At 35.2% G+C, this 26,314-nt stretch overlaps 1 protein-coding gene across 2 annotated transcripts in view; it reads left to right on the top strand.

Moving 5' to 3' along the window:
- Nucleotides 1-26,314, top strand: part of GOSR1 (golgi SNAP receptor complex member 1) — a 46,689-nt gene that overhangs the window by 11,398 nt on the left and 8,977 nt on the right. For both annotated transcript variants that reach the window (XM_007076090.3, XM_007076089.3), the window contains exons 5-7: nucleotides 231-322; nucleotides 3,442-3,516; nucleotides 22,593-22,622. In XM_007076090.3, the coding sequence (XP_007076152.2) occupies nucleotides 231-322; nucleotides 3,442-3,516; nucleotides 22,593-22,622 (197 nt within the window). The remainder of the gene's footprint in view (nucleotides 1-230; nucleotides 323-3,441; nucleotides 3,517-22,592; nucleotides 22,623-26,314) is intronic.

Genomic DNA, 26,314 nt, shown 5'->3' with positions numbered 1-26,314 from the left:
ACGAACCATGAGATCATGACCTGATTCAAAGTTGGACGTTTAACCAACCGAGCCAACCAGGGGCCCTGACTATTTGATTCTTAAATAGCAGTCTTCTTGACAGAAATTTGTACAGAATTTCTTTGACAGAAATTCTTGTACAGAATTGTACAATGACAATACATAATGGGCTCAATAAAATGAAAATATATAATTAGCTTGTGTTGAGACTGGATGTTGATTTATTGCAGGATTATACACATGAATTCCATAAAACCAAAGCAAACTTCATGGCAATACGGGAAAGGGAGAATCTCATGGGATCAGTACGAAAGGATATTGAGTAAGTTACCTTTTATATTATTCTGTAGGATGTTTATTCACATTTAGGTTTAGAGCATATCTGTGATTAACAGCAAACTGAGTAGCAGAACCATGATTTAGAGTTCAAGGTTTCTAATTCCTATTTCACTGTTCTTTAAACATTGCTGCTATAATATGGATCTAATCCACTTTGCTGGACTTATCTCTAGTTTCCCCTAGTTTTATCATTGGCTCCTGCCAATTTTGACTTTACTCTTTTAATTTGGAGTCTAGCTTAGATGATATCTTCCGAAGTTTTTCTCTGATCCCTTAACACTCACCTTAAGAATTTCCATTAGCTGAAGCTGTCCATGTTTCCCTTTCTGATTACCACCTACCTCTCTACCCTCTCTTTTGCCCTAACAATTATATATATGTGTGTGTGTGTGTGTGTGTGTGTGTGTGTGTGTGTGTGTGTGCGCGCGCGCGCGCGCGCAAAGACACATCTGTAACTTTATATATATTTTACATAATATATATATAAAGTAACCTTTATTTCTCTAGAATCTGAAATATCTGTGTTTTCTATGTTTTATTCAAACTTCATAGCCTTATGTCAAATTATTTAAGAACTCCCAATGTTTTTATGCTGATCTCAATCCATCATTTTAAATATTTGTTCTTCCATCCCTTTACCTCATCTTCAATAATATATTCTAGCGTTTCATATACACATTTAAAATATTTTTCGCCTCTGACAAGGTAAATCCATTGGGCCTCCAATTAAAACTGAAGACTTTCCACTTTTGGACTATCTATTGATGCCTATCATTGTCTCACTTGTGAGAAATTTATGACACTTTTCATAAGTAAGTGTGACCTTGTATTTCATAAACATGTCTAAGATATGCATTACCATATGATAAACTGATATGTATCATGTATATTCTGAAAAATGTTTTCCTAGATCTCCTTTATTTTATTACACCAGTAAGACAGTTCAGCAGCAGAAGTAATTTCATATTCACTGGATTCAAAATTTTTTGCTCAGAACTCTAATTGAGGATTATCTAATTGAGGATTAAACATAACTTTAATAGTTATGTTTCTGTCCCCCAGAATTATCTTGGAAAATTAATTTTTATTGTTTGTCTCTGTTTTATCTCTTTTTTAAATGCTTAGTCTTGTGTACTTTGTAAAACACATGGGAGTAAAAAATCTAAACATTTTTGCCATAGTTAGGAATTTCGTAATATTTTTAGTTCTCAGGAACATGTAAGTCTTTTGTTTAATATCTGTACAGACTATTTACATATGCATTTTAGTGCCCCCTGGTGTAGGGGACAGCCTTTAATGTTTAGGCATTTTGTTTCCCCACAATTGGTGGGAATTGTTAGAATATAGCCCACTGTAATAACTTGCTTTCTGAAAGATAATCATAAAAGAAACATGTTCATCCATTCATTAAACTATTTCCTGATTACCAGCCATGAGTAAGACACTAGATAAGTCACAGAAGATGGTAGAAATGAAAAGACCAACTTAGCCCTCTAGGATTTTATAATATAGGAGCTAGAGGGAGTAAGACACATACTCAAATTAATATAATACAAAGCAGAATATGATTAATGAGATGAGATACAGTAGCAATAACTGACATTAAATTTTTAAAATTTTTTTTAGTTTATTTATTTCAAGAGAGAGCAAACAGGGGAGGGGCACAGAGAGAGGGAGAAAGAGATCCCAAGCAGGCTTCATACTGTCCACGCAGAGCCCCATGTGGGGCTCAAACTCAAGAAACACGAGATCATGACCTAAGCCAAAACCAAGGGTCAGACGCTTACCCCACTGAGCCACCCAGGTGTCCCAGTAATAACTGACATTTAAAAGTTTTTTTGTAGTTGTACACTATTCCATATATTACCGCTTTTTTGACTTCATTCTTTTGGTATAGGTAGAAATCATTAGTCCCATTTTGTAAAACTAGGTATTTAGAGACTTATCTAAGGTTGACTAGCTAGTAAGTGATGGGAGATAGATTTAAATCTAAATTATCTGTCTTCCAACTCCAGTGTGCTCTAGGTTATTTCATGCTGCTTTTTCTGAGGTTTTCTTTTCCACTATACTTTGCAAATTAACACTTCCCCTTAGCCAGCAGTTCAGTTTTATCAGTATGGCCCTCTTGTCTTACTGCAGTATATGTGCAGTTACTTGAATTTTTTATTTTGTTCTTAATACTTTATTGTGAGTAAAGACCAAAAACATGAAAGTGTTGATAGTAATGATAAAAAGCATTTTCTTACAAATTTCAATGCACTTGGGGCGCCTGGGTGGCTCAGTCAGTTAAGCGTCCAACTTTGGCCCGGGTCACGATCTCACGGTCTGTGAGTTCGAGCCCCGCGTCGGGCTCTGGGCTGATGGCTCAGAGCCTGGAGCCTGCTTCCGATTCTGTGTCTCCCTCTGTCTCTGCCCCTCCCCCATTCATGCTCTGTCTCTCTCTGTCTCAAAAATAAAGAAACGTTAAAAAAAATTTTTTTTTTAAATAAAAAAATAAAAAATAAATTTTAATGCACTTAAGACCAAGATAGAAATCCTTAAGTATGCCAAAATGGGCAGATCTTCAGTTGCATTTTAGCTCCATAGGCTCCAGTTGATAGACTGCATGTACCACTGTGAAGGAAAACATTGCATGGCAGTAGCTTCCCACCCCATGTGCTGTGCAGTGATCAGTTTTAAACTTTTACTTCCACTTGGAGACAATAAAGATACCATAATAGACAATAATAATAATAATAGGCAAAGGAAAATAATATTTTTGTTTAAGAACGTTGAATGATTTTGGGGCGCCTGGGTGGCTCAGTCGGTTGAGCATCCAACTTTGGCTCAGGTCACGATCTCACAGTCCATGGGTTTGAGCCCCGCGTCAGGCTCTGTGCTGACAGCTTGGAGCCTGGAACCTGCTTCAGATTCTGTGTCTCCCTCTCTCTCTCTGCTCCTCCCCTGCTTGTGCTCTATCTCTCTCTGTCTCTCAAAAATAAATAAATGTTAAAAAAAAAAGAATGTTGGATGATTTTGGTGAAAATAATAAACATCCCTAAATTAAAGAGGCAATAATATTTATCTATTTATCATAAATGCCATTTCTCTATTTTGTTCTAGGTCATATAAAAGTGGGTCTGGAGTAAACAACAGAAGAACTGAACTGTTTTTGAAAGAACATGACCACCTTCGAAAGTAGGTATTATTGTACACATACATATCATGTAGTTTCCTATACTTACTAATTCCTTTATTGACATAACAAACATTTTGTAGTGTTTTTTATAGCAAGCGCTTTATCAGTGCTAATTCATTTAATTCTCCTAACAACCCTCTTTGGTAGAAATGGAATTGTAACTGTTCCAGGTATAATTAGGAAAGATATTATGCTATTGAATATCAAAAATCTGCATTTACATCACTTGTTATTTGTAATACATCTTTTGTCCCCTTAATGTTTCTTTAGCAAGTCTATTCCTCTAATACATTTGTACAGTACTATACATTATTAGTAATAATAATGATGCTAAAAATGACTTATGTTTGAGTGGTCTGTTACCACTTATTTATGCCAAGAAGCTTTATAAAGAGTAATAGGCCAGGGTGCCTGGTTGGCTCAGTTGGCTAAGTGTCTGACTTCGGCTCAGGTCATGATCTCTCGGTTCATGAATTCGAGCCCAATATCAGGCTCTGTGCTGACAGATCAGAACCTGGAGCCTGCTTCAGATCTGTGTCTCCCTCTCTCTCTGACCTTCTCCTGCTCACGCTCGGTCTCTCTCAAAAATAAACATGAAAAAAAATTAAAAATAAAGAGTAATAGGCCATACACCAAATCTTTAAAAATCCATCAAAAAGAGAATATCATATTATCTAAGAATTCAGAAGAAAATGCCTAGAAACTTGAATGAACTGTATATATATTTTAACACAAGTCACCATATTCTGTCCCTTTTTCATCTATGTTTTTCTCTGCAAGCTACTGGTTTCTTTAATATTTTCTCTGTATTTTGTTGTAAAACTTAAGGATCAGAAAGTTACTTATCTCTGTGAGGTCAGCCTCAAAGCACTTGAGCAGCTAGTATCTATGATAGTTAAACATTACAAATTATGTTGATATTTGCTGCTGAATATCATAAGCTAGTCATGTCTATATGAGTTTAATGTACTATTCAATTTATTTCTCTTTGAAGATCACCACTAAATATAAGCTGTTGAAATCAGAACTTAGAAAAATCAAGACCTTTTTAGAAGCCTGAGTTCTTCTAGTGTTGGATATAGTTATTAGTGTTCCTTCTTAGTCTGTTGAATATTATTGATTGGCACAAGAGGGCAGTCTTTCCTAGAGTATGTTTAGTTTATAGTTACTTGTAGCTTTGGTTATTCTTTTTGTATTTGATAAAAGCCACCAGAATAAAGAACTTTGCATTACATCCAAAGCGATGTTAACATATTCTTTAGTTATAGAGTAAATTTAAGGGATAAGATACTTAATACTTAAGTATCTTATACAAAATAAAGGTTAGATTGCATCAATGTTTCTGTATTGTCTCAAAAAGATGTTTAAGTTAGAAATGCAATAGTTGAATTACTTTAGGAATGATATGTTTGTTGCTAAAGAGTATACCAGAGTAATTACATAAATTAATATCCTTTGTTTCATACTTTCAAGACACACTGTTTATTATAAATTTTATATGAAAATTTGCAGTTTTGCATTTGTGTTAATAATCAAAGAAAGCCTTTCAGGAGTTTTGTATTGTCCATTTTACAGAAAAAATACAACAGTTCAGGGGCACATAACTAATTTGTTTATGGTTATAAAAGTGATGAAAAGACTGAAAATCAAAATGTGTTTTCCATTTTTCTCAGTTTTATATATGCTATACTTTATATATATATATATATATATATATATATATATATATATATATATATATATTCCTTTCAATATTCTTGTGAAAAAGTTTGTGTGTGTTCATTCTATATAGAGAGAAACTGAGGCAGGATGAATTAAATGGAATATGAGCTTCTGATGAATCAGGGAAGTTGTTGAGACTGAAAACAAGAGCTCAGTCATTGCTCTCAATGTTGGATCACAGAGCTTCCAAATACATTTTGGAAAAATCAATCTTTTGTGTGTAAATTATGAGTATTTGTTAGGTAATAAAATAACGTAAAATCATGGATGATACATGTACAAATAATACAGAAAACTCTATTTTTTCAATGTCCTCTCTATTTCATTGGCTAAGTGGTTTGAGTCACAATTGGCAAGATCTTTTCAGAACTTTTTTTCCATACAAAAGCTATAAGTGCTCTTTGTAATAAAGTCCTTGATGTAGAAATTATGAATAACACCAAAAAAACCATTCAAATCACTCGGTAGTACAGATTCTCTAATCATTTTTTACTCATCAGTATATTGTGAGCCTTTTTGCATGTTATTTGATCATTTTTTATTGTTTTTGCATATATTTTGTAATACAGATAAACCAAAATTTAACCATTTCCTTAAAGTTGGCCTTTTGGATTATTTCCAGTTTTTATTATTGCACATATTGAAGTCTTTACAAATATCCATAATTACTTCCTTATGATAAATTCCTAGAACTGGAATATATTCATTTGTAAAGCTTTTGGCATATTACTGTCAAATTTTCCTCTGAAGGTTTTCTGGTTTAGAGAGCTATTAGTAGTATATATGTAAACATTCCCCAGTGCGCTCAGTAACACTGAAATTTTGATTTTTTTTTTTAATTTATGGCAAGATAGGCAAAAATTTTCAGGTAATAGATTTTTTTTTTTTTAATATGAGGAATACATTTTCATTAGAGAAAACAAGTTAAATGGCCAAGCAAAAGAAGCATAAAGAAGTAGTAGTTAAATTAACCTAAAAGTGATTATAGGGGCATCTGGGTGGCTCAATCTGTTGAGCTTCCAACTTCAGCTCAGGTCATGATCTCGCAGTTCCTGAGTTTGAGCCCTGCATCGGGCTTGCTGCTGTCAGCGCAGAGCCAGCTTGGGATCATCTGTCCCCCTCTCTTTCTGCCCCTCCCCCCACTCATATTTTCGCTCTCTTTCTCTCTCTCTCTCTCTCTTTCAAAAATAAACATTAAAAAAATTTTAAGTGATTATAGAAACCTATAGTGGTTATAGATTATATAGTTCATCAGTACCATTTGTAATTAATAGGCCAGATTTACTGGTAGGGTAATTTTTATGTTGATCTTTCATGAATAAAGGCATTTAATACCCAGTAACTCAGGTAACTAGTTTGATTTTGTGCAGTAGCATTGGACTTTTTACGGCTAAAAACATATGTAGATTTTTATTTGATTCTTCATAACATTTTTATGTTAATGTAAATTTCTGCAGCTTATTTCAAAAATATGTATTTTTCCCTTGAAAAAGATTTTTATAAATGAATGCAAACTTTAAAAAATCCTAACTTTGTAATAATTTTTACCAGTTCCCATTAACACTTTTTGTCTAAACATAAATGTTGTTAGCTTGTAACAGTTTATCTCATGAAAGATAATAATTTCTCTTCCTGTGGATAAGGTAGCTTTCATTTCTTACTTGTCTTTGAAATCTGAGTCTGTTTCAGTGTATCAGTCAGAATAAAATGCTGATTTTGCATTAGTGTCAAGCTTATAGCTATTTGTTTTTCCCTGGGCTATAATGTAGATGCATTCCTGTGAGTTCTTTACTTGCTATTTAGATTAATTTCTCTTCCTTTAATCTGTTCTTTTTCATTGCTCTCTTATATTTTCCTTTTTGAAAAAATATCTGAATTAGTTTTGTATTTTAAAGTTCTTTTTTTCCCTTAAAGGAGTTTTACCTTTATGACCTATCTCTCTCCATATTTATTTTATATATATTTTTTAATGTTTATTTACTTTTGCGAGAGAGAGAAACAGAGCATGAGCAGAGGAGGGGCAGAGAGAGAGGGAGCCACAGAATCTGAAGCAGGTTCCAGGCTCTGAGCTGTCAGCACAGAGCCTGACATGGAACTTGAACTCACGAGCCATGAGATCATGACCTGAGCCACAATCAAGAGTCAGACACTTAACCAACTGAACCAAGAACTTTTTTTGTTGTTTCTTTCATAGCATTTATGAAAATATGTAATTATCTGTTTGGTTTTTGGTATGATGATGATGATGATGATGATGAGACTCTCCTTGAATGTAAGCTTCATAAGAGTAAGGACTTGGTTAGTCTAGTTCTTGGCAGTGTTGTGCCCCTAGTTTGTTATATCATAGACACTTAATATTTATTTCTTATATAAATAAATGGATGTAAACAGAAGGTATTAATTTTGGTTTCATATACATGTATATGTAGGACACCTGTTTCCCAATATGGGAAATGTGTTTCATTCATTTACTTATTCCCCAAATATTTATTGAATACATACTGTGTATAAGATACTGGTCCAGATGCTACATGTACATATAAAATCTGAATTTGAGAACTAAAGGGGCTATTATTAATGTGATGAATTATTAAAAATCAAATTCTTATATGGTATATATTAACAGTCTTTGGCAACATCTCTCTTATTTACAGATAAGAAACAAGATTCGGAAAGGACATAGGGTTTCATAACTATTTAATAATATACTAAACCCACATTTCCCAAACTATTTCCATATTTGTCCCACATCATATTGCTTTCCCTGTGACTTTCTTCTTTAAAATTTTATTTTTTCTTGTATTAGGGGGCCAGCATGCATAATGCTATTAAGAGTTGAAAGATCAGTTGCTTTTCACTTCTCTGGAAAGCAAGTGACCTGGTCTCTCTGTATCTGTTTTTGTTTGTTTGTTTGCTTTTTGGGTTTTTAGTTTTTTGTAATGGGATTGTAGCTGTCCCTTTATGTTATGTAATTTTCAGGAAGAATAGCTTAAGAGTTAAGGCATTATAAAATACCTTAAAAAATCTAAAGAATTTGTTTCACATAACTTTTCAAATATAGGACTTGTTTAAAGCAAGTTACACTTAAATAAACAGGATCAGTTATAGTATTTTGAATTTGTTTTGTTTTCATTCCATTGACATGATTGTTACTGAGATGGCATACATATTTGTATACTTAGGTATAAATATATCCATGAATGAGTAAAGAATTATTATATTCTCAGAGGCTTACAATTCTCTGCTAACAATTTTTCTTATGACCTTTCTTAGCCTATGTTTAGACTATTGATATTTTGAATCTTTTAAACTCACCAGTCTTGTCATTCAGGTGATCCAAAGTTGTGGTGATGAAAATATTTTCCATAAGCATCTTAAAAACAATGAAAACAGTTTCACTTTTTGTTTGTTTCATGATTTTCAGCAGATTTCTCTGAGGTCCCACAGCTAGTAGTAAAAGCTGAGATTCAAACCCAGGTATTTTGATTGTGTTGCTTCTACAATATCGCAGTGCTTCTAAACTGATTCTTATGGTATCTGTATCACAGAGTTGCTAAGATAACTCACGTAAAAAGGCTTTGCAAACTGTGAGGCTTTTCTATATAAAGCAGAAAGTAATGAGAGTTAAAGCACCTGGCTCAGTCACTTGAGCATCCGACCCTTGGTTATGGCTCAGGTCATGATCCCAGGGTCACGGGATTGAGCCCCACGGTACTCAATCCATGCTGAGCGTGGAGCCTGCTTGAGAGTCTCTGTCTTTCTCCTTCTGCCCCTCTCCTCCACTTGCACGCGCTGTCTCTCAAATGAAAAGAAAAAAGAACATAATGAGGGTTTTAGGAGTAAGAAAAGCAAATACTAAAAGAGAAAACCTTTTATATGCACTGACAGTTTTCAGGTTTTAAATATAATTTGAAATGCTTGTGATGCTAGGATAATCTTTGTGAAATTAAATCCTAATTGTATTAATGGACCGTGACCATATTTGAAAAGTATGGGACATACGATCACCATAATTTAGTGACCTTCACAAGGAGTGGCTTTATCTCAAAAGTTTTTGGTGTAATCGTATGTACATTTATTGTTTAATAAAAAGCGTAAGACTCCAATTAAATAATGGTCCGATTATAACACCTGTGAATGGGATAGTATAATAGACTCCTGGCATTCAGGATTTGACATTAGCTTTCTCAACTATATATGAAACCTAAAGGTTCATGATGTATAGTTTTGTTGAGATAGAAACTTGAATGTTATGAGCTAATGAGCAGGTGTTGAGGAAGTCACTTGGCTAACAAGTATGTATAACCTACATTTACACTTCAGTCTCACTTCTGTGTTCATATTTCTGCTTATTGTTATTTACTTGGTAACTACTGTGAAATGATTTATACATATACATGCATATACTTTTGTTTCTTTGTGAAACATCACTCCAAGGAGAAAATGCCTTTATAAAGGTAATGCTAGTGAAGTGATGCTACAAAAGTGGTGCTCATAAGTAGAAAAATGGGAAGCTTATGGAATAATAGTAGCCATAAATATGGGAATATGCAAAGATCTTGAGAAATATCCCTTACCTATACTAGGGGTATTTTGTATAATAGTGAGTTGAATTTTTAATGTATGAGGACTGCTAGCATTGGATTATTTCACTATGTATCTATCATTTTATTTGTGGGATATTTTTAAATTACATGCCAAAGCTCCATTTGTCTCAGGTGGTGCAATTGTCTGCCATGTTGAAATAGGTGACAAAGCAAATTAATAGAACCCCTGAATAATACTTTTCTTATTTTTATATTCATGTGGTAATGTACAATTTTACAAAGCAAAATGACCTAGTTAGGAGCTTTTATAGAGAACTCATTTTTCTTTACTTGGAGCTGTATTGAAATCAAATCCAGGGGTGCCTGGGTGGCTCAGTCAGTTGAGCATCTGACTTTGGCCCAGGTCAGACTCACAGTTCGTGAGTTTGAGTCCCGTGTCAGATTCTACTGACAGCTCAGAGCCTGGAGCCTGCTTCAGGTTCTGTGTCTCCCTCTCTCTGCCCCTCCCCTGCTTGTGCATGCTCACTCGCTCTCTCTCTCTCTCTCTCACAAAAATAAATATTAAAAATAAAAATCCATCTTCAGTTGGTACATTGCTTTGTTAAACAGTAAAATTTGAGTTGGAGATGCTCTGCTATAGTGAGGAATTTTCTCTCCCCAAATACATGTTTGCATAATGTGACACATCCTTGGCCCGCTCATCCCCCACCGTGGAATTTATAAGGATTAACTGTTAACTGATTGATACTTTATTAATGTAACAAGTTTCTGTTATTCATTTATCAAGCATTTAATGAGTGTCTCCTGTGTGCAAGGTCCTATACTAGACTCTAGGGAACCAAAGATGAATCAGACTCAGTCTCTACTCCTTGGGAATTCATTCTGGTTGGAGAAATAATAAACATAATTGTGCTATCTTGTGAAATGTTAACATTTTTAAAGTATTAAATGAGGGGCGCCTGGGTGGCTCGGTTAAGCGTCCGACTTCGGCTCAGGTCATGATCTCACGGTCCGTGAGTTCGAGCCCCGTGTCGGGCTCTGTGCTGACAGCTCAGAGCCTGGAGCCTGTTTCGGATTCTGTGTCTCCCTCTCTCTCTGCCCCTCCCCTGTTCATGCTCTGTCTCTCTCTGTCTCAAAAATAGGTAAACGTTAAAAAAAAATTAAAAGTATTAATTGAGATGACATATTTGAAAAAAACTGGAAGCTTTACAAATTTGAGATATTTTTCCTCCAGTGCATAGTACAATGTCTGGTATATCTTAAATGCTTGTATATTCTTGAATGAATTGATAAGAAGAACTATGAAAGCGTAATATTATGGTATAAAGAAGAATTAGTTCTGCCTGGATATATAGATGAAAGGGGAAAGGCTTCACAGACGATTTGGCTTTTGAGCTGGACTTTAAAACATAAGCAATTTATGTTGAGAATCCGGTAAAGGGATTCCAGGCCAAGAGAGACACTATGAGACATGAAAGTGCCTTGATCTGTATCAACCACGTATCTATAGGCTTATATAGTTTACAAGATACTTATATTTACATTATCCCTTTGAGCCTTATGACAACTTTGTGTAGTGAATTCATAGAGCCAAGGTGCTTAAAGCCTTGACTAGAACCCAGGGCCTAGGGTGTAAGAGAAAGCAATTAGCCATTTTCTTCTTCTTTTTTTTAATGTTTATTTTTATTTTTGAGAGAGGGGGTGGAGGGATGGCAGAGAGAGGGAGGGCAGAGACAGGATCCAAAGCAGGCTTTACAGCAGAGAGCCCAGTGCAGGGCTCTAACTCAGAAGCCAAGAGATCGTGATCTGAGCTGAAGTCGAATGTTTAACTGAGTGAGCCACCCAGGTGCCCCTAGCCATTTTCTTCTGTGTAGTTTCATAAGTGTCATGATTGCTAGTATTATTGAATTTCTGTGGTTACATTTATGGAACTGTTTTCTGAGTTATAAGTATGTGAGAGAAACATACATAAAATGAAAAGTATAGTTCCATTCTTATGTAAGCAGATTAGCTTATATTGATAAATGGAGGGTTTTTTTAGAGGCTTCAGAAACATTGGGAAATGCTTTATTTTATTTTATTTTATTTTTTTTGGAAAATGTTTCTTTAATTCATAGATTTGTGATTTGGGTAGTTTTTTTGGGATTTTCAGTCTTCTTAAACCATTTATCTAAAGAACAGACTATGGAAACTACCATCCCCACATTCTTTCTTAAGCTTTCTGTTTCTGCTATGGTTGAACACATTTGTTGACATTAAAAAAAGTATTTTTTGCACCAAAATGTTTGATTAAAATACTTTGAGAAGGGAAAAAGAAACAAAAACTTCTTCTCCATTTATATTTGATTTTCTGTTGTATATATATTGTATGTTGGATGTAATGAAGACAGTGTGGTATTAGTGAAAGAATAAATACACCAATGGAATAGAATAGAGAGTTCAAAAATTGATGCACACAAATATAATCAACTGATTTTTGATAGAGGAACAAAAATAATTCAGCAGACAAAAGAGTTTTTCAACAAAACGTGCTAGAGCAATTGGATATCCTACATGCAAACACACACACACACACACACACACACACACACACACGAATATAAACACTGTCTTTTTCCCAGAAATAATTCAAAACAGATCATAGTCCTAAACGTAAAATACAGAACTATAAAACTTCTAGAAGTTTTATAATGTAGAAAAAATCTAGATGATTTGGGTTTGGCAGTGAGTTTTTAGATGCAACACTAAAACACCATATATGGGGGCACCTGGGTGGCTCAGTTGGTTGAACAGCCCACTTTGGCTCAGGTCATGATCTCACCATTCATGGGTTGGAGCCCCACATAGGACTCTGCTGTCAGCTAAGAGCCTGCTGCAGATTCTGTCACCCTCTGTCTCTGCCCCTCCCCTGTGTGCGCATGCTCTCTCTCAAAAAAAAAAAAAAAAAAAAAAAACATTAAAAATAATACTAAAAATAAAAGTCATCTATGAAAGAAAAAAACTGATAAGATGGATTTCATTGAAATTAAACACTTCTGCTTTGCCCTGCCAAAGATACTGTCAAGAAAATGAAAAGACAAGACACAGACTGAAAAAAAAATATTTGCACAACACATATTTGATGAACAACTGTTACCTAAAATATTCAAAGGACTCTTAAAACTCAACAATTAAAAAGTAAGCAAAAGATCTAACAGACACTTCATCTGAGAAGATAAGCAGATGCCAGATAAGCATATGAAAAAATGTTCAACATGATGTCATTAGGGAATAGCAAATTACAACAACAAGATACCCCCATACACCTATGAAAATGGCTAAAATCCAAAACACTGACAGCACCAAATGTTGGCAAGAATGTGGAACAGAGGGAACTCTCATTGCTGGTGGGAATACAGTATAGCCACTTTGGCAGCTTCCTTAAAACACTAAATATAGTCTTAGCATATGATCCAGAAATCATGCTCCTAGGTATTTTACCTAAATGAATTGAAAACTTATGTTCAAACAAAAACCTGCACACAAATGTTTATTAGCACCTTTATGCATAATTGCCAGAACTTGGATGCAACCAAGATGACCTTCAGTAAATGAACAGATAAACTGTAGTGTATCTGTACAATGGAATATTATTCAGTGATACAGAAAGTAAACTTGCAAGTCCCTGAAGACATGGAGGAGCCTTAAATGCACGAAAGAAGCCAGTCTGAAAAGGCTACACACTGTATAATTCCAACTATGTGACAAAAAGCAAAACTGTAGATGGTAGAGGGGCCCCTGGATGGCTCAGTTGGTTAAGCATCCAACTCTTGATTTCGGCTCAGGTCATGCATGATTTCATGGTTCATGGGATCCAGCCCTGTGTTGGACTCTGTACTGACAGCACAGAGCTTTTTTGGGATACTCCCTCTCTTCCTCTTTTTCTTCCCCTTCCCCCCCCCCCCCCCCGCACACAAAATAAATAAGCATTAAAAGAGAATTGTAGACAGCAGAAAGTTCAGCTATTACCAGGGGTTCAGAGTGAGAAGATAGAGTAGGTGGAGCACACGGGAGGACAGTGAAACTGCTCTACATAACACTGTAAGATGGATACATGACATTATGCATTTGTTAAAACCTGTAGTACGATACAGCACAAAGAGTGAACCCTAATATAAACTATGGGTTTTATTTAACTATCAGTATTGTCTCATCAATTGTAATAAAGATACCACACTAAAAGATGTTAATAATAGGTGGGGGATGATGCATAGAGGCACTTGTACTCCAGTGTTTATAGCAGCACTCTCAACAATAGCCAAATTGTGGAAAGAGCCTAAATGTCCATCAACTGATGAATGGATAAAGAAATTGTGGTTTATATACACAATGGAGTACTACGTGGCAAGGAGAAAGAATGAAATATGGCCTTTTGTAGCAACGTGGATGGAACTGGAGAGTGTGATGCTAAGTGAAATAAGCCATACAGAGAAAGACAGATACCATATGGTTTCACTCTTATGTGGATCCTGAGAAACTTAACAGAAACCCATGGGGGAGGGGAAGGGAAAAAAAAAAGAGGTTAGAGTGGGAGAGAGCCAAAGCATAAGAGACTCTTAAAAACTGAGAACAAACTGAGGGTTGATGGGGGGTGGGAGGGAGGGAAGGGTAGGTGATGGGTATTGAAGAGGGCATCTTTTGGGATGAGCACTGGGTGTTGTATGGAAACCAATCTGACAATAAATTTCATATATTAAAAAATAATAATAATAGGTGGGGGAAAATGGGTATATGGGAACTCTGTACTTTCTACTGAATACTAAAACTCTTCTAAAAAATAAGTCTACTAATTTTAAAAAATGGAAGAAGTGACTTTCCGGGAACTCGCTGCTAATAATTTAGCTTTTACTTTTCTCTTTTTTCTCTCCCAAAATTAGAATTCAGAGTCTATCAGATGCCTTACTTTTTGTCCTTAGGTAACTTCATGTAAATATTTTAAAAATTACTGTGCCAAATAAGCCACACACACACACACACACACACACAAAAGCAAGTGAAGATATTCTTGGTCAACCCAGATTGGAAAGAAATAAACCACAGTATTCATGGAAGAGGGATTACAAATAATTTCTATTTCCATCTTTGTTTTTCTGTATCTTCCAGATGTTATCTGTAAAATAAACATCTGTTGGCTCTAAAACAGTTTTTTTTAATATAAATTTTTTTAATGTTTACTTATTTTTGAGAGAGAGAGAGAGAGGCAGACTGCAAACAGGGGAGGGGCAGAGAGAGAGGGAGACACAGAATCAGAAGTAGGCTCCAGGCTCCAGGCTATCAGCACAGAGCCCAACACAGGACTCGAACCCATGAACTGTGAGATCATGACCTGAGCTGAAGTCGGATGCTTAACCGACTGAACCACCCAGGCGCCCCTGAAACAGGTTTTTGTATCCTACTGTAGCTTCATTATATTCACTTAACATGTTTTAAGAGATATTTATACAGAAATAAGACCCAGATCTTGAAGGCCTCTCTGGTTAACTATAAGTGAAAGACTACATTACTACAGTGTTTGTTGTAAATGGTAGGATTAGTGGGTGACAGCCTCATCGATTGCAGTTTATAAAGGGTTCAGTTTTAAAATTGTATTTATTATGTACTTGCTTATTTTACTTATTTACTTGTTTACTTATTTAATAGAATAAAAGAGCGTTCTAATTAGGTGTTATCTGAGTGATCTTGCCACATTCTTATTTTTGTTGGTTTAAATTGCTTTCAAATAATGTGCTTGAAATCCCATTTTCATTCCTGAAATTGGTACCATTTGCAATATGTATATTGGAGGAAATGAATTATTTTAAAAAAGAGAATTATTTAAATGTGGCTTTAGTGATTCCTCCATACAATAATTAGTGATGAAATTTGGCTCATTGTTTTCAGCTAGTTCAAATTGGTCTTGAAAGAAACAGAAACTTGTTGCTTAATTACAGACTCAGATGAATGCCTGTGGGCTGTTATGAAGTGCTTGTTTAAGAAGGATAATTCCACTTGATTGTATATGTTATGCCCCAAAGGAAAGCAGTTTTAAATTTGACTTTTACTAGATTATGCCATCTTTATGGAGCCATTCTGTTGTTAAATGGGTATCCACACTATCCAGGATGCTCTTAGTGAATGATGTTTAGTCAGTGGAGGGCTTAGCTAATTAAGGACTTTGAGACTTTGGGCAGTCTGAGAAGAAATTTAAAAATCACTGGGCTTCCTCTGTATGTGCCACTGTATAAGTGAAGGATACCATGGGGAGGGAGGACCTCCTTCCTCCATAGAATAGGATATTTGGGATTATAATTTTAGTGTTCTTTATAAGTAAAACCTATTATTAGGTTGGTTTCCTTTTTAGGGAAAGCCAGAAAACTTTTATTTGACTGCAGTTCAGGTGATGCTGTAAAATTACCATTATATGAAGATAAGTTGTGAATCTCAGAAATATATAATGACATGGGGCGCCTGGGTGGCTCAGTCGGTTAAGCGGCCAATTTTGGCTCAGGTCATGATCTCGCGGTCCGTGAGTTCGAGCCCCGCGTCGGGCTCTGTGCTGACGGCTCGGAGCCTGGAGCCTGTTTCAGATTCTGTGTCTCCCTCTCTCTCTCTGTCTGGCTCTCCCCTGTTCATGCTCTGTGTCTCTCTGTCTCAAAAATAAATAAACGTTAAAAAAAATTAAAAAAAAAAGAAATATAAAATGACCTATCTCAATGAAAATAGTTTAAGAAAACCTATTATTGAAGATCTATTTTTATACCAAAAAAAATATGAAGAACAAAGAATGGAGGCATGTATTTGCCTTGTAAAATTTTTAATTTGATTTATGTAAGTAGAATGGCCTTACTACATTTATTTTTTTTTAATTTTTTTTAATGTTTATTTATTTGTGTGAGAGAGACAGTGTGAGTGGGGGAGGCAGAGAGAGAGGGAGACACAGAATCCGAAGCAGGCTCCAGGCTCTGAGCCGTCAGCACAGAGCCCGACGTGGGGCTCGAACTCACAAACTGCGAGATCATGACCTGAGCCGAAGTCGGACGCTTAACTGACTGAGCCACCCAGGCGCCCCCTTACTACATTTAAAATACGATTTCAGTTGGCCAAAATGTTACTTTTAGAAAGGAGATCTTTTAAGGAACATACTTATTACATAAACCAAGGCTTATATCTGTGTGCTACAAACAACATCAAAGAATTTTCTTGCTATGTCATGGTATAGAAAGTTGTTCCTTAGTGGGCATTTCAACTTTTGCAAGGACATTGTCTTTGAATAGAAAACATAATGACTTTGTTTTCCAACCAAAGTCTAATAGTTAGACTAATTTATTAGCTAGTTTACTGAAATTTAGCCCTGACATCTATGGTTGAGAACAGATAGAAAAGAAATGCTAGTGTATTTTCAAATCTTGTAGAAATCAGATAACTAACATTGAAGTATATCTGGCTGATTTTCTCATGATTTGTGTGAAATGTTTAGCTTTGTATTTTTGCATTACTGTCTAGGCAGATTCAGTTGAGTTTAGTTAGAAATGTATTTTCTACACAGTAGTTTCTCTGTTGTTTTTTTAACATTGCTTCACCACTGTATACTATTTAAGGTATGTACCATTATATTTAATCTAACTTAGAATTGGTACATTGGTCAACACTTCAGTTTTTAAATTTTTCACTTTTTATTTTGAGTTAATTGTAGATTCATGTGCATTTCACCCAGAGGTAGCATCTTGTAAAACTATAACACTATATATCACAACCAAGATAGTGATAAACTTGTCAGAGCTTATCCATCACCACCAGGTTTCTCCATTGCCCTTTTATTTTTTTACTATTATTTTTTTAAGTTTATTTGTTTTTTGAGAGAGAGAGAAAGAGAGCCGGGGAGGGGCAGAGAGAGAGAGAAAGAGAGAGAGAATCCTAAGCAGGCTTCACACTGTCAGCACAGAGCCTGATGCTGGGCTCCAACTCACAAACCTGTGAGATCATGACCTGAACCAAAATCAAGAGTCAGACGTTTAACCGACTGAGTCTTCCAGGTGCCCCCCTATTCTCCCTTTTAAAAGCTATTTCCCTCCTGCCTCTCCCTTCCCCATTAACCCTTGGCAACAACCATTCATCTGTTTTCCATTTCTGTAATTTTGTCATTTCAAGAATGACCATTTCAGATTGACTTTTTCACTCAGGATGATTCTCTGGTGTTTCGAGCAGCTTGTTGCATGTATCACTAGCACCTTTTTTGTTGTTTGGTTTGGTTTTTTGTTTTGTTTTGTTTTATTGCTGAGTAGTATTCCATACTATGGATGTACCACAATTTGTTTAACCATTCACCCATTGAAAGATTTCTGGGTTGTTTCCAGCTTTTGGCTGTTAACACACAAAAGTTTCTGTGAACATTCACGTACAAGTTTTTGTGTGAACATATTTTTTTTTCCTCTGGGATAAATGCCCAGGAGTGCAATTGCTGGGTCGTATGGTAGTTGTGTGTTTACTTTTTAACTAGTTTTAAAACTATTTTCTAGAGTGGCTACCATTTTACATTCCTGCTAATGTGTGAATGATCTAGTTTCTCCGTATCCTCACCTGTATTTGGTGGTGTCAGTTATTTGCACAACAGTGTGAATGTACTAAATGCCACTAAATTGTACACTTTATAATGGTTAATTTTATGTTACATGATTTCACTTCAGTATTTTAAAAAATCAGCTCTTAGATATCCACCTCAAGTGCTACTTACGAGATCTAAATGAGAAAAAACAATCAGTTGGACATATCTGTGTGGGACTATTTCTGGGCAGTTTTCTGTTCCGCTGATCTCTGTGTCTGTCCCTCGACCAGTAACACAGTCTTTTTTCCACCCAGTCTTGATTACTGTAGATATGTAATAAGTCTTGAAATTGGGTAAACTGACTTTCATTTATTCTTTTTTCAGAATTGCTTTAGTTATTCTAATTCTTTTGGCTTTCTTATATATTTTGCAGTGATCTTATCTATATCTAGGAATTGTGTTAAATTTGTAAATCAGTTTGAGGAGAATTGGCATCTTTACTTTGTTGAGTCTTCCAATCCCTGAATGTGATGTGTCTCTCCATTTATTTAGATCTTCTTTGATTACTTTCATCAGCATTTTGTAATTGTCCTATACAAGTCCTCTACAGGTTTTGTTAGATTTACATCTATGTTTTTCTTCTTTGAACAGTTATAAATGGCGTTGTCTTTTTAGGTTTGGTGTCCACATGTTTTTTCCTAGTACATAGAAATACAGTTGATTTTTGCATGTTTGTAATGCAACTTTGTTGAACTGACTTACTCTAGTTTTTATTTTTTTATTTAAAAAATTTTTAATGTTTATTTTTGAGAGAGAGAGAGAGAGAGAGACAGAGTGTGGGTGGGAGAGGGGCAGAAAAAGGGAGACACAAAATCCGAAGCAGACTCCAGGCTCTGAGCTGTCAGCGCAGAGCTCAACGCGAGGCTTGCCCTCGTGAACTGCGAGATCGTGACTTGAGCCGAAGTTGGACACTTAACCGACTGAGCCACCCAGACGCCCCTAGGAGTTTTTCTATAGTTTATTTGGGATTTTCTGTGTAGGCAGTCTTGTCATCTGCAAATAAAGATAATTTTATTTCTTCCTTTCCAATTGTATGTCTTTTATTTCCTTTTCTTGCTTTATTGCATGCCTAGAACTTCCAGCACTATTTTTGAATAAGAGTGGTGAGAATGGGCTTCCTTGCCCTGTCCCAGGTCTTAGGGAAAAATGTTCAGTCTTTCACTGTTAAGTATAATGCTAGCTATAAGTTTTTGTAGATACTCTATCAAGTTGAGGAAATATCCCTCTATTCTTATTTTTCTGAGAATTTTCCTCATGAATAGGTGTTATATTTTGTCAGATGCTTTTTAGCCTGTTCATATATGGTGAGTTAAATCGATTTTTGAATAATTTTTTAAAGTTTTTGTTTAAATTCCAGTTAGTTAACATACAGTGTAATATTAGTTTCAAGTATACAATGTAGTGATCCAGCACTTCCATACAACACCCAATGCTCATCACAAATGCACTCCTTAATCCCCATCGCCTATTTAACCTGACCTCCTACCCATCTTCTTCTGGTAACCATCAGTCTGTTTTCTATAGTTAAGAGTCTGTTTCTTGGTTTGCCTCTCTCTTTTTTTCCCCTTTACTCATTTGTTTCATAAATTCCACATATAAGTGAAGTCATTTGGTATTTGTCTTTCTCTAACTGACTTATTTCACTTAACATAATACTCTGTCTAGCTCCATCAGTGTTGTTGCAAATGGCAGGATTTCATTCTTTTTTTTACAGATGAGTAGTATTCCATTGTGAGTGTGTGTGTGTATGTATATATAATATATATATAATAATGTATATATATTATTAAAGAAACTGCCCTTTCCCTATTGTATATTCTTGGCTCCTTTGTCATAAATTAACTATCTATGCATGGGTTTATTTCTGGGCTTTATTTTCTATTGATCTATGTCTGTTTTTATGGTAGTACCATACTATTTTAATTTCTGTAGCTTTGCAATATAGTTTGGAATCAGGGAGCATGGTACTTCCAACTTAGTTCTTCTTAAGATTGTTTTGGTTATTCAGAGTCCTTTATGACTCCTTATACATCTTAGGATTGTTTGTTTCATTTCTGTAAAAAAAAAAAAAATGCCACTGGAATTTTGATAGGAATTACATTGAATCTACATATTGCTTTGGACAATATGGACATTGTAATAGTATTAATTCTTCCAATCCATGAGTATGGAATATCTTTCCATTTATTTGTGTCTTCTTCAGTGTTTTTTATTAATGTCTTGTCATTTTCAATATATAAGTCACCTCCTTGGTAAAATATATTCCTAGGTACTTTATTCTTTTCTATGCAATTATAAATGGGATTGTTTTCTTAATTTCTCTGATAGTTCATTATTAGTGTATAGAAATAACCGATTTTTGAGTTATGAGTTTTATATTCTGCAGCTTTCTGAATTCATTCTAAAGTTTTTTGATGGAGTCTTTAGGGTTTTCTATATGTAATATAGATATAATTATAGATATATATATTTCTATGTATAATATTCAAATTTGGATACCTTTTATTTCTTTTTCTTGCCCAATTGCTCTGGTTAGAACTTCTAAAACTATTGAATAAAAGTGGCAAGAGTCGGCATCCTTGTTTCTGATCTTAGAGGAAAAGCTTTTAGCTTTTCATCATAAATGATACTAGTTGTGGGCTTGCCATGTACATAACATTTATTATGTTGTGGTACATTTCCTCTGTACATGCTTCGTTGAGAGTTTTTATCATAAATGGATGTTGACTTTTGTCAGATGCTTTTTCTGCATCTGTTGCGATGATTATGTGATTTTCATCCTTCATTTTGTTAGGGTGGTGTATTCCATTGACTGATTGTAAATGTTGAACCATCTTTGCATCCCTGGAATAAATCCCACTTAATCATCATGTATGATCCTTTTATTATTATTATTATTATTATTATTATTATTATTTTAAAGTTTATTTACTTATTTTGAGGGAGAGAGTGTGAACAGGGAAGGGACAGGGAAAGAGAGAAAGAGAGAATACCAAACAGGCTCCATATTGTGAGCACAGAGCCCGACACAGTGCTTAGTCTCGCGAACTGTGAGATCATGACCTGAGCCAAAACCAAGAGTTGGATGCTTAACTGAGCCACCCAGGTGCCCCTTTTATGGTATTTTTAAAGCTCATCTTTGTCACCTAGTTCATGCAGTAACTTAGGTTTCCTATTATGAAACCTCAAGTTATTTTATACAGTGAACCTAGAAATTCTTTTGGATAGAAGCAGTTGGAAGAAAATATGCAAATATTGAGTTGAGAACCTACTGTGCACCTTGCATGTGCTGCGCAGATGCAGATGTTTGGGGGTTAGTTTTCCCACTTTCTGCTGTAAAGCAGCACCTTTATACCAGTTTAAATACCTATGAATTCCTCCCTAAAATAGAGTTGTTTGTTTCCAAGGTCTGATGCATAAAGGCAAACATTGTACAGATCAAAGGTGCATTTAGTATCTTTATTCAGATTCTTGAATTGTAAATTTTTTAAGCTGAAACTTGGTTTCGTTTCCAAAACAAAAAACTATTTCCCCAAAATGGAAGGAACTTTAAGGTATAAATAATTACTTCTTATAGGCATCAGAACTATATTTCCTTATCCTGCCTCAACAAGTTGGTTGTAATTCTGAAGTTTTGAGTAGATGGTGGTGACAAGTTTGAGCTATCTAGATTAAAGAAGTTTCATGTCTTTATGTGGTCATTAAAACTGTTCTGTCTTAGGTGCCTGGGCAGTTCAGTCAGTTAAGCATCTGACCGGCTCAGGTCATGATCTTACGGTTTGTGGGTTTGAGCCCCGCATTGGGCTCTGTGCTGACAGGTCAGAGCCTGGAGCCTGCTTTGGATTCTGTCTCCCTCTCTCAGTCCCTGCCCCGCTTGCACTCTGTCTGTCTCTCTCTCTCTCTCAAAAATAAATAAACATTTTTTAAAAACCCTGTTCTGTCTTTAGTCATCAAGTATCTCTGTGAAAGAAATAGATATAAGCTAACAAAAGTAAGATGAAAATTATATATGTGGATAAATAAAATTTATTTCGGGGACCAGAATATACTCCAGATGCTTTCAAAAGTCTGGGTATTCTGTTTGTATAAATGTCCGAAAAATTATTCTCTAAAATGTAGAAAAATTAAGTACAAGTTTTAAAATGCTTTAATAATTCCAGAATTTTAATTTCCATTTTATTTGCAGCTCAGATCGTCTGATAGAAGAGACAATAAGGTAGGAAAAAAAATTTGTTTTACTCTATTGTTTTTTGTTTGTTTGCAACATAAGTGAACAGATCAGGTTAACCCTGTAACTAGGGTTACAGTTCATTTATCATCCTTAGAGATGGGAATTTCACTAGATTGTGATGAATTTTTACTGTGTCTTTCACTTATAAGAGACATTTGAAGCACAAAATATTTGTTTCCAGAATTAGTAGAATTAAGCTGACTTACCAAGGTTAATTTTTCTGATTAATTCATACTCAGTACTTTCAGCTTCAGTCTTTTTATTCTTTTTTTTTTTTTTTTCCAAAGGAAAACCATCTTAGACATGTGATTTGGTGTATATACCATTTATGTAGATTGGGTTTCAGTCACAGCAGCTGCGGAAAATGTGCTGCAGTAATATTTAGTATTATCTGTAATAACACTGAAGTAGTTTATTGCTTAAGGTAAGGGACAATTATGTTGGTTTGAACTACTTAATTCTCTAGGTTTGGTGAATTTTTAGATACTATCTTGTGATGGTAAAAAAGTAAATGAACTAGATATGATCTCTACAGTTAGAATTCAGCAATGTCTAAAGCATTTTTCGGGATAGGTGTAATGAAGTACATGGAAACAACAACAAACATGTACTCTTACTGTAGGCCTTGGTATTGTCTCAAATGCTTTACATGCTTTATTTTATTTAATTTCTTTAATGACCCATGAAATAAACACTGTCCAAAACAAAAAAGAAATTAAGGTAAGTAATTTGCTTGTGGTGACATGATTGATAAATTGTGTTCAGGATTCAAATGCTCAAACCTGAATCTCTGTAATTCTAGGACCAGAGCTCTATCTAAGCTACTACTGTATTTCCCACCTTGTAGAAAGTGTACAAGCTTCGGAGTGTGATTTGGTTTGTGCTACTTATTAGATATCTGTTCTTGGTTAAGTTACTTGGAGTCTTCATTTTCTTATGTGTTCAAAAACCGGGATTGATGATCATACCTCCCTAAAAAATCGTTGTGAAGATGAAAGACAATGAGTAAAATGCCTAATACAATGCGTGAATGATACTAGATAATCTGTAAGTGGTAGCTTTGTCAGGGACGCCTGGGTGGCTCAGTCGGTTGAGCATCCGACCCTTGATTTTGGCTCAGGTCATGATCCCAGTACCTTCTGATATTTCAGATTTCAGGAAAATTCCAGTAGTACAGAGAATTCCCATATACGCTTCACCTGGATTCCCCACACGTTAACAGTTTGCCGCATTTGCTTTTTCACTTTTTGTTTTTTGAACTACCTGAAAATAAATTGCAGACATGATGCCTCTCTACCACTAAATATTTCATTGTTCACATTTTAAGTATGCATTTGTATTGATACAGGCTCATGGATTCTTATTTTATTTAGTAGATTATAATGTTTCTATCATTATTTAATAAATTATAATCTCTTATAGTAATGTGTAGTTATCATATCTGGGGATTTTGTTTAAATTGCATGCATTGGGTTGTCCATCTGGGCAAAGGTTTTGCAAAATTGCCTAATTGTCAACTGAAATATTTTCCTTGTGATTCCTTCCCTTTCAACAGCACATAAAGTAAGATAGCATTTGCTAAGGACTTTTTACTTAAACTTTCTCTACAATCCTTTTCCTTTTTTCTTCCTTTTTTCCCCTCCTCTTTCTGCCTGATCTTCTTTGGGCCAGGCTGCCTTAATTAAGCTTTTCAGTTCAAAGCTGGCCTATTTAAGGGCTGGTAATATGAGTATAAAAAATTTGGAGTACTTCCTAGTATAGGAACATTTGAGAACCATTGAATCACTGCTACTATTATTTTGCTAGGTAAAAGCAAAATAATATAATTATAAGGTCTTTTATTTCACTATTTCCCTTTATTTCGAAATCTGGTAGATATCACAAGTAAAATTTTATTGATTCTAAAGCTAGTTATGATTACTTATAGATAATATAAAATTTAAGTGTCAGATAATTGTTTTTGCATATTCTATATGTAACAATTTACTTTTTACTCTTGGAGATAAAAATAGATTTTAAGAATATGTACACAACTGAATATAGACTCTGGCATCACTTAATTGAAAAGAACTGATATTTTTAATATTAACTTATTCTTAAGCTTTAAATGTATAACTGATATTGTCTGTTGTTGAAAAAATAAGTGTCTGAGTTTAGTTCACACAACAGGTAAGACAGTTCCAGTAAGCACATCAATGATTTATCATTTTAAAAGCATTATATATTATTTGGAGCTTATGTTTTGCCTCTGAGTATTTGACCCTTGAAATAACAACAGTCTAGATTTCACTCAGCTTGACTCCAGATGATGCAGTGAGATGGGAAAGTATGTCTAGATATACTTTGTGTGGTACTGGCAATCATGCATATTCACCAAGATAATAACATAATGTATGATGATAATATCCATTCTCCAAGGAATACAAAGTGCTTTGTGGAAATTATTTTTTAATCTTCTTTATCTACTTCTGAGTCAGAGTGCATGGGAGATAGTGATAGTCCCAGTGTAAAAAAACAGGCATATATGATTCAAAGATTGCTTTCAGATGCTCAGCCTAGCTTTAAATGAAATTGTGTTACTTTATATAAGACCATAATACCTGTTTTAAAGTACTTTATAAATTTATATTAAAACAATCACATTTTAGGGGCACCTGGGTGGCTCAGTTGGTTGAGCATCCGACCCTTGATTTTGACTCAGGTCCTGATCCCAGGGTCATGGGATCAAGCCCCATGCTGGGTTCTGTGCTGAGTGTGGAGCCTGCTTAAGATTCTGCCTCTCTCTCCCTCTGCCCCTCTCCCTCGCTGGCATGCATGCTCTCCCTCTCTCTCTCTAAAACAAAATAGAGAAAAAATAAAACAGGGGCACCTGGGTGGCTCAGTTGGTTAAGTGTCTGACTCTTGATTTTGGCTCAGGTTCATGGTTCATGAAATTGAGCCCTGTATCCAGCTCTATACTAACAGCACGGAGCCTCCTTGGGATTCTCTCTCCCCCTCTCTCTTTGCCCCTCCCTCCTCCTCTGAAAATAAACATTAAAATAAATAAATAATTTTTAAAGCCTCATTTTAAATACCTTATATTTTATCATAGACATACACTTAAGGGAAAAATTATAAATAAGAACTAATGATGCAGGGGCACATGGATGGCTCAGTTAGTTAAGCATCTGCCTTGGGCTAAAGTCATTATCTCATGGTCCATGGGCTCAAGCACCACATCAGGCTCCGCACTGACAGCACATACCTGCTTAGGATTCTCTCTCTCTCCCTCTCTTTGCCCCTCCCTGACTAGTGCTTTCTTTTCCTCTCAAAACAAATAAGTAAACTTAGAAAAAGAAGCTAATGATGCAAAAGGGCGTTGTTATTTTGGGCTCTTCTTGTGTTCTTTTCGTTCTTTGGATCTAAAATTCAGTGTAAAGTTAACATTGTCTGTTTCCTTCTATTTTAATCTTGACTGGTTGTTCTCTAGACCTGCCATCCTGCACTGGTCCTGGGATGCTCTATTCCCATTACCTTAAAATGACCTCCATTTTTTCTTTAATGTTTACTTATTTATGAGAGAGAGCGGGAAAGAGAGAGAATCCCAAGCAGGCTCCACAGTGTCAGTGCAGAGCCCGACTTGGTGGCTTAAACCCACCAACCATGAGATCATGACCTGAGCCAAAATCAAGAGTCAG

This window comes from Panthera tigris, chromosome E1 (genome assembly GCF_018350195.1).
Source record: "Panthera tigris isolate Pti1 chromosome E1, P.tigris_Pti1_mat1.1, whole genome shotgun sequence".
Lineage (NCBI taxonomy): Eukaryota > Metazoa > Chordata > Mammalia > Carnivora > Felidae > Panthera > Panthera tigris.
This window is presented reverse-complemented; position numbering and strand designations above follow the sequence as displayed.